The 14,407-nt window shown below is 46.4% G+C and overlaps 1 protein-coding gene across 1 annotated transcript; it reads right to left on the minus strand.

The window, feature by feature from the left end:
• Window positions 1–290: 290 nt before the first annotated feature.
• Window positions 291–14,200, minus strand: CX3CR1 (C-X3-C motif chemokine receptor 1). Its single transcript, NM_001284491.1, has 2 exons — window positions 14,124–14,200; window positions 291–1,391 (listed from the first exon to the last, which is right to left on the minus strand). The coding sequence occupies exon 2, from the start codon at window positions 1,380–1,382 to the stop codon at window positions 312–314; it is 1,071 nt and encodes a 356-aa protein (NP_001271420.1). The 5' UTR covers window positions 1,383–1,391; window positions 14,124–14,200; the 3' UTR covers window positions 291–311.
• Between the last annotated feature and the right edge of the window lie 207 nt (window positions 14,201–14,407).

A 14,407-nucleotide genomic window follows, 5' to 3' on the forward strand; every position in this document is an offset into this window, starting at 1 on the left:
TTTGAGGGCTTAGCCACTCTCTTGCTCATACCACCATGTGAATAATATTCCCCACCTCCTCTTTAGCTAAGCTGGTCTGAGTTTAATCTTTGTCGTTTGCAAACAAAAAGCTCTAATATTTGCTGTTAGGGACATGCCTACTCTTTATCAGTCAAATTTTGGGCAGAATTCTAAAAAATGCTTTAGGGTTGTTTTTGGGCATTCGGTTCATCATCTCTTATATATAAGAAACAAAAAAGGTCTGTCCTCACTATTCAGTGTCAGGCTCAGGAACTCTGGGCTCTCTGTGGGGACAAGGCTTTGGTATCTCTTCAGAGAAGGATGGACCCATCTCCATCACTGGTGTGGTGAGTAAAATTGCTGCTTAGTATGCTTTCCCGCCTGCTTGTTTGTGATTCAGTCCGGGAGAAACTGACATGGACAGGATGCCCACACAGGACAGCCAGACATTTCCTATACAAGTGGTAAAGATATCTCCTGAACTTCTCTCCAGCAAATGCATAGATAAAGGGATTGAGGCAACAGTGGGTAAATGCAATTGTCTCAGTCACACTGAGGGCCAACCTTAGATCCCTCTTCATGTCACAATTGGGAAAGAAGTCATAGAGATTAAGTGTCTCTAAGAAAATCATGATGTTGTAGGGTGTCCAGAAGAGGAAAAACACGATGACCACCAGAAATATCAGTTTGATGGCTTTGGCTTTCTTGTGGTTCTTACAGGAAAACAGTGTCCGCATGATTCTGAAGTAACAGTAACTCATAATGAGCAGGGGGAGCAGGAAGCCAAGCAAATTTGCTTCCACATTGCGGAGCACAGGCCAGAGTTCCTGCAGGACCTCAGGGTAGTCACCAAGGCATTCATTTGCTTTTTGTTTCGTGAACATGAACTGAGGCGTTGCCACCAAGATTGCTGCTGCCCAGACACCGAGGCTGATGGTGACACCATGCTGCACAGTCCGGTTGTTCATAGAGTTGGCTGCCAGGACAATGGCCAGGTACCTATCAATGCTGATCACAGTGATGAAGAATATACCTCCAAAAAAGCCAATGAAGAAGAATGCTGTGGTGAGTTTGCACACAGCATTGTGAAAGCCTTGTTCACTCATCAGGTAGTGAGTCCAGAAGGGTAAGGTGGCCACAAAGAGCAGATCAGATAAAGCCAGGTTCAGGAGGTAAATGTCGGTGATACTCTTGGGCTTCTGGCTGTTGGTGAGGGCAAACACCACCAGCAAATTTCCCAGCAGCCCAAAGGCAAAGACAAGGGAGTAGAGTATGGACAGGAAGACAGTCCCAATGGCCACGATGTCCCCCAAATCACAGGCTTCAGCAGACTCATCGTACTCAAAGTATTCTAAAATCGATTCAGGGGAGTAGGTGGGCATGGTGAAAGCCTGGATCAGAAAGGAAAACAAATAGCAACATTAGTTCTCAGAGAAACAAAGTTGGGATTCTATTTGGTCCCACACATATGCAGGCTGGAAGAAACAAATATTGATTGCATGTCTGACCAATATATGTCCCAATGTCACGCATGTCATCTTGCTTAATCTCCACACCAGACTATTTTTTTTAATTTTTTAAATTAAATTAAATTAATTTTTTTATTGGAGTTCAATTTGCCAACATATAGCATAACACTCAGTGCTCATCCCATCAAGTGCCCCCCTCAGTGCCCATTACCCAGTCACCCCCACCCCTCGCCCACCTCCCCTTCCACCACCCCTAGTTCATTTCTCAGAGTGAGGAGTCTCTCATGTTCTGTCTCCCTTTCTGATATTTCCCACTCATTTTTTCTCCTTTCCCCTTTATTCCCTTTCACTATTATTTATATTCCTCAATGAATGAGACCATATAATGTTTGTCCTTCTCCGATTGACTTATTTCGCTCAGCATAATACCCTCCAGTTCCATCCACGTCGAAGCAAATGTTGGGTATTTGTCGTTTCTAATGGCTGAGGAATATTCCATTGTATACATAGACCACATCTTCTTTATCCATTCATCTTTCGATGGACACCGAGGCTCCCTCCACAGTTTGGCTCTTGTGGACATTGCTGCTAGAAACATCGGGGTGCAGGTGTCCCGGCATTTCACTGCATCTATATCTTTGGGGTAAATCCCCAACAGTGCAATGGCTGGGTCGTAGGGCAGGTCTATTTTTAACTGTTTGAGGAACCTCCACACAGTTTTCCAGAGTGGCTGCACCAGTTCACATTCCCACCAGCCGTGCAAGAGGGTTCCCTTTTCTCCACATCCTCTCCAACATTTGTTGTTTCTTGCCTGGTTAATTTTCCCCATTCTCACTGGTGTGAGGTGGTATCTCATTGTGGTTTTGATTTGTATTTCCCTGATGGCAAGTGATGCGGAGCATTTTCTCATGTGCGTGTTGGCCATGTCTATGTCTTCCTCTGTGAGATTTCTGTTCATGTCTTTTGCCCATTTCATGATTGGATTGTTTGTTTCTTTGCTGTTGAGTTTAAGAAGTTCTTTATAGATCTTGGATACTAGGCCTTTATCTGATGTGTCATTTGCAAATATCTTCTCCCATTCTGTAGGTTGTCTTTTAGTTTTGTTGACTGTTTCTTTTGCTGTGCAAAAGCTTCTCATCTTGATGAAGTCCCAATAGTTCATTTTTGTTTTTGTTTCTCTTGCCTTTATGGATGTATCTTGCAAGAAGCTGCTGTGGCCAAGTTCAAAAAGGGTAGAATTTTGATGGAATCTTGTATCACATTTAGATCTTTCATCCATTTTGAGTTTATCTTTGTGTATGGCCCACACCAGACTCTTGATGGAGTCTGTAACAGATTCCTCTGACAGAAGAGGAAATCAGGTCTCTGAGAGGTTCAAGGATTTGCCCAGGGCTATGCAGTGAATGCCTCAACTAGCATTTGAATCTAAAGCTTTTGAAACTTGGGACAGATCATTTCTTCTTTGATTTTCAAATATCTATCCAAAAGATTGACTAGTGTGTGGGTAGCGGCTGATAAGACTGTGGGCGTAGAGAAGAGGGAGTAGGATGGTAGGGGTGCAACCATAATTCACATGTCTAGTCCAAACTTCCTGAAGCAATTCTCTATCTCCTTCCTTATTCCCACCTCCTCTACCCTTTGAGACTGAAGAGAGAGGTCTTACACACTCTTCAGACACAGAGCCCTGAGCAGACCTGTACCCAGAAGCCCCTCATCTTTGTTTTTGAGAGCCCTTTCTCTTCCTCTTGGAACCAACAGGTCCTTCTCACCCTTAAGGGGTAAGATACAGAGTCAAACACTTTAGAGTGACCACCTTGTCTCAGTTTGCCCAGGACTTTTCTGGGTTTAGTGCCAAAGTTGGAAATACCTCAGTTCTAAGCAGACAGTCATTCCACAGGTCCAAGTGAAAAAGAGTGTTGCCATTGCCATCAGAGGGCCTCTGCTTTCATGAAAGGACTGATCAATCCTGTATGGGGGATCGTGCTCAGTTAGACTGCTGTGCTGGGCCCAGGTAGCTAATTCACCCCATACTTATCAGCCATGCATTCACTGTGGCTTGTCCTTCCCCACGATTCATAAGAGTTTTGTTCCTTTAGAACAAAAACCAAAGGGGAAGACATTACTGCACAGGCTGAGAAGCAACATTTGTCCCCTTCTCCCCTGACCTTCCCAGCCAGGACTCGCTTGTCATTCACTCCAGGAACTGTAGGGGCGACCCTTTCACTCTGGCCACTGAGAACCCCCCAAGCATATTCAGAGCAAACCTCCTGGTTGTCATTGTCTCCCTCCCTACCACAACTGAAAACAAAGTTCACACCTTTTTAACCAAGGGAGTTTCCACACCCCACTGCATCCTTTTCATGCTGGTTTTACCAAATGAGGGCCCACCCTCCCAGCCAAGGCTTTGCTTCTCTCTTCCCAGTCTCGGCTTTGTGTTCTGGTCCATCTCTGCATCTTCCTCTGCATCTCAGATTCTTCCAGGAAGAGGTGGGTTAAGCCTTTCCAACCTGGGCCATCTCAGGCTGGGATGGAGTTCTCAACCCCCAGGGAAATAGTACGCTTTCTTGGCTTTAAGCCACAATGCCCTTTTCTCAGAGATAGACCTCTGGCTGCGATCTTAATCAACAATATTTAAGTTTAACTACATAAAATGGCTGATGAGCTACACTTTTTGAGCTATACCAATGTCCATTTCAAATGGCTCAAGCTGAGAGAGGGGGAGACAGGGAAATTCCTACTCAGTGCAGGTAGCTTTTGGCAGCAGCACATTTTCCCTGAAGCACAGCTGTGTGACAGTGGAAATAGTCAAGCCCAAGGTGGTCAGTCATAAGTTAGGAAGGCTAGAGCTACCACCTTCTCCCTTTCCTCCTAGTGAAAGGAGCTGGTACAGTTGGCCTTGAGAGAAGGCCAAGGAAGAGAAAGATTATGTGGTATTTCTTTTTTTTTCTTTTTTTTATATATACATTTATTTTTTATTGGTGTTCAATTTGCCAACATATAGAATAACACCCAGTGCTCATCCCATCAAGTGCCCACCTCAGTGCCCGTCACCCAATCAACCCCACCCCCCGCCCACCTCCCCTTCCACCACCCCTAGTTGTGTGGTATTTCTTAGTGCCTGTGTGCACTAGGCCTGCAGCCTAGGAACTTTATACTGATGGATTGGCTTGATTTTGCCAAATCTGCATGAAGTAGATTTAATTTCTGCTCTTGGCACTGCGCCTTTACACAGGGACCACCTCTAAATCTTCCAGCAGGTGTCTCTGGGTCATAGCGGAGGGAGAACAGGTAGTGGGCAGACTCAGGCTCTCCTGTGGCTGAATCTCATGTCTGTTTCTCTGGCCAAGTGACCTCGGGTGAACTTGGAACCTCTGGCTCTGACATTCCTCATCTACAAGACTGCGTGCGACTCATTTTCAAGTCTGCCCACAGTGCTGTTCTGAGGAGAGGACCTGGCAAGGTGTGTTTCATACAGCAGGCACTTAATAAATGCATGTGGTGAGGAAGCAGAAGCACTTTGGAACTTTGCAATCATCCAGGTTGCCTGCAAACTCTTGTGCTGTTTACTTCCACCCTAGGCATTGTGGAAATTTGGTCTGTAAAGTCTGTTTCATTTTTTTCCCTGAAATAAAAAATATTTTTCTTTCAGATTTTTGTTGGGGGAGGGAGAAGTAGGGAGTAAAGCAAATCTTTACTGAGTTTTTACTCAAGTGTCAGGCTCATTGTTAAACACATATTACCTATTTTGGGAAAAAAATTCATTAATTGACTTGAAATTTTAAAAATAAAAATAACACGAGTTATATGAGAAATTAAATAAGTAAGCAGACAGTCTAATATGATAACCAGCACATAGTACATGCTCAATGCATGGTAGTTAACACATAACAGGATACTTATCTCTACTTTAAGGGCAAGTAGATGCACTGAGAGAGGGTGAGTCACTTGCTCCAGGCCACACAGCTGGTGTGTGACAGGGCTGCTGTTTAAGCCCATTTGTGGCCAGCCTGTCTGCCCTGCCCAAGACTGGGAGTTCCTGAGAGAGGAGCAGGGTCCACTTCAGCTCTGTAGACCAGTGTTCAGCAGAGGGAGGAACCTGGCACCAAGCAAATGCCACAGTAATATTTGTAGAAGGATAAACACTGTCTCCTAGACTTTCATTCCAAATTGCTCTGTGAGAGTAGTAGTGACAATGGCCTTTCAATTGTCCAGTTCCTAGAGCTGCCTACAGGGCACACCAATGTCCTTTCTGATCCCAGGCCAGGGGCCTTTGCTTGAACCCTGGGTTATTTGTGAATGCCTAGTGTGTTGAATGAAGGAATGAGTGTGTGAGTGAATGAATGAATGAAAGGCATAGAGAAGCGAGGGAAGTGCCACTTTTGTCACATTGCAGAGCTCCTGGAGATAAGTCCAGACCCACCAGCTCTCCAGGCTAAGAATTCACAGCTGCCCATGTCAGCACACTCTTCCGTGCCAGGGTCAGGACCTGGCTCTGCCTCACCTCATGGCTCGGGGGTGGCCCAGGGTTCTATGCAGTTGGGAAAGGCAGCTGCAGTCTGAGCCCTTGGGCCAGTTTGAACCCAGCTTTGCTGGTTGAGGAGCCCAGAGCATGCGAGGGTGCCATTTACATCAGAAACCTGACATCAAGGAAGAACGTCACTGTATTATCCCCGTTGAACTTCACAGCCGTATCAGGGGAGGGACCTTTTTAGGAAGGGTGGGCCTGAGCTCAGTGGTCTTCTTATTATTTCCAGATCCTCTGAGATGTCCCACGATTGACAGCCAAAGATGAGGCCTCTTGGCAGCAGATGGGAGTAGGGCCTGTCCTCAAGGGTGGCCTTCAGGGCAGGTTGAAGGGCCACCAGGGATCTTATTGGCTAGACACTGGCTTTCTGGGCCTCTGAGGAATCCAAGGAGATACGCCTTCTTTGGAGGGCCTACTCAGCCAAGTCTCCTACAGCTGGGGGTGCGGGAGGAAAGATGCGATGCGTGCCCGACTCGCTGAGGGCTGTGGCCAGCAATAGCACAAATCCCTCCAGGCTGTTCCCAGGTCTCCTCAACCTCTCTTCCCATTAATCAAGGTTTACTAAATAACGGTGAACTGCAAGACTTTGAGCTGAACCCAGAAGCAGAGCTTTGAATGCACATGTGTTTCATACTCAAGTAGAAATGAACCCTCCCTTATCAACTCGCTTGCTCGCCTCCATCTCCGATCCGGCACTGCTTCCTCTGGCCCATTTCCTTTTCTCAAGCCTGCTCATTTATTTTTCAACTTTTTTTTGGTCATCATTTACCCATTGTTTCCAATCAGCTTCCCTGTTCTCCACTTCCCTTTTCATTTAAGTGGCCCAAGTCCACTTTCCTCTTCTGTCTCACATCCCCTTCGGGTTGCTTCCCCGTCTTTTGGCTTCACATCCTGCTTACTGTCTGCTAGACCCGGGTGTCTTCCTTTTGTTTGATGTTTGTTTGTTTTCCCTCCTTGCTCTCGGCTTATAGCTTTTTAGACCTCTGAGTGAAGAGCGAGCGGGTTGGAGGTTCTGTTGGTTTCTGATGTCAAGAAAATTGTGGTTTGATGTTTTTCCTTTGAACTGAAGGAAATTAGAGGCTAGTAAAGATTGTTCGAGCCCTGACCCCAGTGTTCTCCGTGGGGATGCCACCGGGCCGAGACCATTCCAGAGTCTGGAGCTACCCTCAGAAAGCCCAGCGTGGAAGGAGAGGAGGTCTCCTGAGTGCCACGCTCTGTACACAAGATCCTACTTAATTCTCTGAACAGCCTCACATGAGAATGGTTGCCCTTTCTGTGCAAATGAACCAATGGCAGCTCTGAGAGATCTGGAAACTCATCCAAGGAGCAATAGAGCCAGGATTTCAGCCCACATGTGCCTCTCTACAGAGCCACCAGACTTTCCCTCTTGGAGGGCAACTCTGCAGCTTATCGCACATCACTTCTCTAGATCTAGAACTGAGAAATAGTAGACACAACGCCCCCCTGGAAAGAAGGTGATCCGTGATGCAAACCTGCACACTTTTCTGGGGTTTCTCTCCTCTGGACTCAGAATCTGCCAGGCTGACTCTGAGGGGAAAGGCAGGCAGTCAGGAGATGAAGAGGGTGGGGATATTCACCTCTCCAGCCATGACTAGGGGGTCCTCACTGCCAGACCCCCACAATCTAGCTCTCATCAATTGCTGGCGAAGAAATCTGGAATCCTTTCTTCTGGAGAAGAAGAGGCTGAAGGCTGTAAGGTCTCTGATTTCCTGCCTTCAAATATACGGTGACCATGGTACTTATGCTGAGCACTGAGTAATGTATGGAATTATTGAATCACTATATGGTACACCTGAAACTCATATAACACTGTATGTTAACAATACTGGAATTAAAATTAAAAGTTAATAAAAAAATATGGTGATGCTTTCCTGAGCCTGTGCTTCACAGGGGCCCACACAGCCCATGGATGACCGGAGAGCTCATTCTGGCTCTGCCTCAATTTCATCATATGTGAAATGAAAGCATCGACCAGACCATCCCTAAGGGCCCAGCTAGCTCTGGCAAACTTAATTTTTCAACGATAACCAGACAGAAGGAAGGACACCTGGGTGTCTCAGTAGTTGAACATCTGTCTTTGGCTCAGGGTGTGATCCCTGGGTCCTGAGATCAAGTCCTGCATCGACCTCACCACGAGGAGCCTGCTTCTCTCTCTGCCTGTGTCTCTGTCTCTCTCTGTGTGTCTCATGAATAAATAAATAAAATCTTTTTTTTTTTTTTTTTTTAAAGAACCAAACAGAAGGAAATAGTCTTCAGGCACACCATGAGTCCTGCATCAGTGAATGCACGGCCTGGTGTCAGCTCAGCAGCCCACCCAGCAAACATAGAGCTTCTAGGCTCAAAGCCTGCCAGCATTTGGGTGGGGTTCTGTTTGGAGACAGGGAGCTGGATCACTTGATTTTGGTCCTGACAAGTCTTGAGCCTCACCTTGTCCTAGATAGGAAGCTTTTGGGTCTGGTCCCAAGCCCACACACCTGGTTGTTTGGATACCCGAGTTTTACCAGGTTCTGATGTTTTTCCCGTTTGCAAGGACAGCTAATTTTCTAAGAGACACCCTGTGGGATGCAGGGAGAGGTAAGGATGAGAAGGCAAAAGAGGAGCAGATGGAGGGGTCTCACATTGCACGCTAAAGAGCTGTAATGGCACATTTTGCATCTTGCAGCCCCCCAACCCTGTGCAAGTAAACTGAACAGCTCTCTTTACATCAGCGAGCAGCCTACCTGACACAACACGGCTTCTCCCACCCACCAGCGTTTGGACCGGCCAAACCAGCAGCCCAACAGTCCCGACGCTGCTCAATGAGCTGGTCCTTCATAGAGCCGCCTGCTGTTCTAGGTTTGACGCGCTTCCCTCTCGTTTCCTCTTCCAAGTTACACTATGCTATTTGGTTATCTCTGCCAAACTGTGAAGTTCTGGAAGGAAATGCTTTAGGACTTTTCTCCAGTAATTGGGAGAGATGGGTTTTAAATTAATTATTAATTAAGCTGGTATCTGTTATGTGTCTTAACCATATGCTTCTGCAAGGATGAATACAAATAGTAAATAAGAGGGTTACTTCTCTGGTTGAAAATAAGGGAAGAGACTCTACTTTGCCTCCTCCCTCCCTCCTTCCTGGGGCACTTGCTTTAGAAAACTTGTCACTGGAAGAACTTTCTCCTCTCTCAACTATGGGTATGTGTCTTTTCGAAAATGTGATCACCCCTTTTGTCAGCTTTATGACCCAGGAATCTTTCTCAAGGACCTGGGGGCCCTCTCTTTGAAAAGCAAACATAAAGAATTAGGGCTCCTGGAGCACCTGGGTGGCTCTATTGGTTAGAAGTCTGCCTTGGGTTCAGGTCCTGATCTCAGGGTTCTGGGGTTGAGCCCCAAATAGGGCTTTCTGCTCAGGGGAGAGTCTGCATCTCCCTCTCCCCTCCTCCTGCTTGTGCTCTCTCTCTCAAATAAATAAAATCTTAAAAAAAAGAAAAAAGAATTAGCGCCCTTGTCACCCAGTTTCTTTGGAACTGTGGGAGCCTAACTTGGGTGGGTGCCTTGCTCCAAGTTGCAAAAATACCTCCCATCATAGAGATATGAGTTTATTTCTTCTCTGGATGAAGCCAGTCAGCTAACACAGATGGTCACCCCAGTTACCATGGTAAAGTTAGGATGACTATGTATGACTGTCGAGTTCTCTTGCTTGAGAACTAGGTATGTGTCTCTCACATTACAGATTGTATCAGCTTGGCTCTATAAAAGGGTAAGAGTTTTTTTACTCCATCTTTGCAATCTCTTAGCAGATTGCCCAAGATGTGTATCGCATTCTTGTTTCATGCCTAGTTAATAATAAAAATGTTTCCCTTTTCTATTATCTCTGTGAGAGGTTTTTCTGGGTTAGAGATCTTATTTTTAATTTTATTTCCCCAACACAAGGCACTGTGTTCAATTTGATGGAGGTAAAAATGGCTAAGATACCATCTCAAAATTGCTGTTAACGTTTAGTAACAGAATACATGAAAAGTTAGGGAAAACCCAAGGGTTGGATTACTTACGCTGAGTCTTAAACTTGGGGGATCTTCCAGGTAGTCAGAGATGGAGGTGGGAAGTGGGGATGGGGGCACTGAAGCCCAAGACACTAAGGGTCTGAACCCAGGGATGTTTCCCGGAGTCAAGGCTCAGCACGGAGAGTATGAGGGAATATACCAGAAACAGATGGAAGTGAGGATGTTGCAGTGTGGTTAGAAGGGGCCAGTATGCTCCTGGAGCCTTCATGGGAGTCGAGTTTAGATTGAGTGGAGGGTTCAGGAAAAGATGCAGAGAAAGCAAAGGCCGAGAAGGCAGAAGAAGGGTGAACAGAGTCCTCAAGTTCCACACTAAGGAACTGTAGGAGAATTATAAGACTTTGTAAGAGGGGGGAAGTTACTGGATGCCCTATCTTACACACCCTTCAGGGCTACCTCTCCCGTTCATTGCCTGGCCAATATACAGCTCTATAAGTTTGGGAGACTGATAGCAATGCAATAATCGTGCTTGCAGAAATAGAAACTGTAGCTAGTGGAGATGTGCTTGATAACTGTCCGGTGGTTAGGGACTAATTTTGCATTTATCTATATATTCCTCCCAGAGTTTCTGGAAGTATCTCATTCATGCTATTGCTGTGGCTGGTGTCTGCTCATTGCATAGCTGAATAGGCAGGCACTGTATGAGCGTTCCGTGGTAATCTATCCCACTATTGATTCACACCTGGGTGGCTTTCAGCGTGGGGCCTCTATGGACAACACTGCCATGAGCATTTGTGTGTGTGCATCTATATCTCCCACAGCACGGACGCACATTAAAAATGCAGACCCAAAAGCAGACCTACCGTGTGAATCCATGCATATGAAGGTCAAAAACAGGCAATGATAATGTATGTAGTTAGGGATGCACATCTAGGTGGTAAAACTCTAAGGATGAGCAAGGAAGCGGTGACTTCTGGAGGGAGGGGTGGCAGTCAGGAAGGGATATAAGGGAGACTGCTGGGGGCCAGCCTGGGTCTCTCCTGCTGCCTGGCTGGTGGTTGGGTGGGAGGTTGATTTATAAGCTGTTAACCTGCACAGTGCTCTTTGAGTGTGCTGTCTTTCACAATGAGCATAGGTTTAAGGAAAAGGACAAAGAGGGCCTGCAAAGTTTTTTTGTTTTTTTTTTATTTAAAGAGAGGTGCCTGGGTGGCTCAGTGGGTTGAGTGCCTGACTTGATTTTGGCTCTTGTCATGATCTCAAAGTCGTGAAATCCTGAGGCTCTGCACTTGGTATGGAGTCTGCTTAAGATTCTCTCTCTTTCTCTCTCTCAAATAAATAAATAAATAAATAAATAAGATATTTTAAAAAATATATTTATAGAGATGTGATATAGATTTTCTTCCCTACAAAGATGCATAACTCAAAATAGTTGTTCTTTGGCCAAATCAGAAGAGGAGGTAGTTGAAGCCCGTCTGTGGCTGCAGAACCATGAGAATTGCAGCCCCCGAATGCACTGCCCCAAATGCAGCCAGTGCATTCTGAGCCCCATGGAGGGCGAGCAAGATCAGGACTCACCTGGAAGCCTCAATTTTGGCACTCCTGGGCAGAGTTGGTGATGCAAGCCCTTGGAATCCCTAGACTGTGCTGCGGGGAATCAGAGCAGGTTCCCTGAAATGTCAGCGGAGTCCTGGCCTTTGCTGCCATGGCTCCACCTCCTGGCAACTGTGATCCATTGTGGGACAGTGGAGTTCCCTTCCCTGGCTAGCTCATCTGCGGCGGGTGCTGACTCTGGACATCTTCAAGAGGGAAATATTTGACCCTGAGTAAAACAGAGGGTAGCCGAGGACCCTGTTCCAGGTGAGAGGCTGGGCTGGGGAGGGGGTAGCTGAATGTCCCAGACCCTGAGAAGGAAGGTCTTTGAGACCAGAGTTTCTGCAGTGCTGAGACCTTACACAGCCTGGTCAGGGTGGGAATGAGGTGTCTCCTGGAAGAGGGTGGTTTGGGGAATGGAAGCTGTTTCTGATCTGGGTGGACTCTCGCATACCCCTTCTCATAACCTCATTTGAATGTGTTTAGGGGTCTTAAGGTACACAAACCTTCTGATCTTCAGGTTCCCACGATGACAACACATATTATTTATTGAGCACCAAATATGGGCCAGACGATGGGGTCAGAACTTTATATACCTTGCCCTTAATACAGATTTTCAACCGATACCCATCACTGGGCTTGAGAGATTATCAATTCATGGCTGGTATTCATTTTAAAGCAGGACTTGAATGAGGCTTAGCAAGGTCAAGTGCAGAGCCAGGGCTTCATTCCAAAGCCAAGCTGCCTTTCCCACCCACTGTGAAGCAGAGAGAGTAACAGTTGTAGAGCTTGGCTAAGGTATGGCTGGCCTGTGGCTGACACAGCGGGGCTTCCTTCTGGGGGGTGTGGGCAAGAGCCACATCCTGTCCTGCACCCTGTGTGAAAATGAAGCCAAGCCAAGAGGCAGGCAAAGGCTGTAAATCTGTATCTGCGCACGTACACACGGGGACACACACACACACACACACACACACACACACACACACACAGTGGTGCCCAAGGCTCAACAGCCCGGTTGCCACCTGCCTCCTCTTAGAGAGCCCAGTCCCCTCCCAGAGCAGACCTGGAAGGCCCACAGAAGCTTCGCCAGGAAGCTAGCTAACTTGCTTGCTTTCCTGCTTGCTTTCTTCTCTCTTTTTTCCCTCCCTTTGAGAAAAGGGAAAGAGAGGGTTTGCTCAATGGGGAGGGGGAGAGACAAGCAGACTGTGCTGAGCTCGGAGGTGACATGGGGCTCTGTCTCACAATCCTAAGATCATGACCTGAGCTGAAATCAAGAGTCTGAGAGCCAACTGACGAGCCACCCAGGGGCTCCAGCAGAAAGCTTTCTTGTCTGTTTCTCACACAATCCTGTCTTCTTGTCTCCTTTAAGTTCAACTTTTGTCTACCTCAAGTTTTCTATCTGAAGTATTTGAAAAGGAAAATGAACATTTTTGGGAGAGGGAAAATCCTAAAACTCCCTGGTCTTTCTCTGAGCTCAACTGAGAACCTGCAGAACAGAGACTGCAGAATCTGTGAGGCCAAGATGGCCAGATAAAGGTCAAGCAAGGAGAAATGACAGGCCCAGTCAGTCCTCGCTTGAGGCCTCTATGTAGTTCCTCTTCTCTTGCACCATGTGTGCGTCTGCTCAGAATACCTGAGACTGTTTCCCACAACACAAACCTTCTGAGCCTGTATCCTCACAAGGGTTGTAACATCATATATTAACATCCAACATTGAACTTGTGTCAGGGATTTGTTCGTTAAAATAGTTGTCATTGTAAACGCAATAAGTGCTCTTTATAAAAAATGTAGATGGCACCGAAAAAGCACGGAAAGAAAACGAAAAAAACAACATAGAAGCAAACTATTTACCACACAACTTCCCAGAATCGACCATAGATGGCTAGCTTTCCACCTTTCCCCATCCAATTGCTATGCATGTTTTATTTTGGTATTAAGTATAGTTATTTTATATCTAAGATGCAGGTGCTATACTAGACATTTTTTATTATAAAGTTTTCAAACATACGTAAAAGCAGAGAGAACTGGCGCATACCACACAGCTTCAATTGGCAACTCATGGTCATAATTTCATCTATTCCCCACTTGAAGCCCTAACAGATTACTTCAAAATAAATCCAGGTGTCCGAGCATTTCACCCATAAACAAGTAAGTGTGAGTCTCTAAAAGAATAAGAAATTTTTGTAAACAAAATAATGACTTCAATACTATTTCTCACTTTAAAAAGTTAATAATTCTTCCCTATCATCCAGATGCAATTTTAGACGATGCTTCTTTCAGGTAATTACCTACCCACGAGCATTTCTCCGTGCCCCTAACATGTAATTACCAACACTTCTCATCATATTCCACATCAAGTGCATCGTGGATGGTCTGACCACCATCCCTCAAGCCCCTTGGACATTAGGCTGCAACAGCTTTGGGAAAACAGTCCCTCTTGTTAGCGTGTAAATCGAACCAGCGTTGGTGCCCACTGTGACCTCTGACCATTGTGCCCCGCCCCGAAGAGCCCACAGGTGCTGGCAAGTTCTCTGCTCCTACCTGGGCCGGGCCTGGGAAGGGAACCTCTGATGTGTCAATCGGCCACCCTGTCCCACTGTCTCTGTCACAGACCATTTCCCTTTCCTTCCCTCTGAGGGCATCTTTATTTGCGAAGTTAGCCAATAGTATTGGGTTTCCTGTGAGGTAGACTATGTTTAGATGTTGCCACAGGCAAGCCCAGAAGCTCAGGCTAGTAGCCAGTTGGTGGCAGGAGGGTCTGAATTCACAAACCTGGAAGACAGGAGCCTGGGAGCAGACCCAGCGGGGTGTGAAAGACGTGAGGA

The sequence above is a fragment of the Canis lupus genome, chromosome 23 (genome assembly GCF_011100685.1).
Source record: "Canis lupus familiaris isolate Mischka breed German Shepherd chromosome 23, alternate assembly UU_Cfam_GSD_1.0, whole genome shotgun sequence".
In the NCBI taxonomy this organism is placed as follows: domain Eukaryota; kingdom Metazoa; phylum Chordata; class Mammalia; order Carnivora; family Canidae; genus Canis; species Canis lupus.

Bases quoted from the DNA above. Each gene is read 5' to 3' on its own strand.
- CX3CR1 (NM_001284491.1), bottom strand. From the start codon at position 1,382: ATGCCCACCTACTCCCCTGAATCGATTTTAGAATACTTTGAGTACGAT.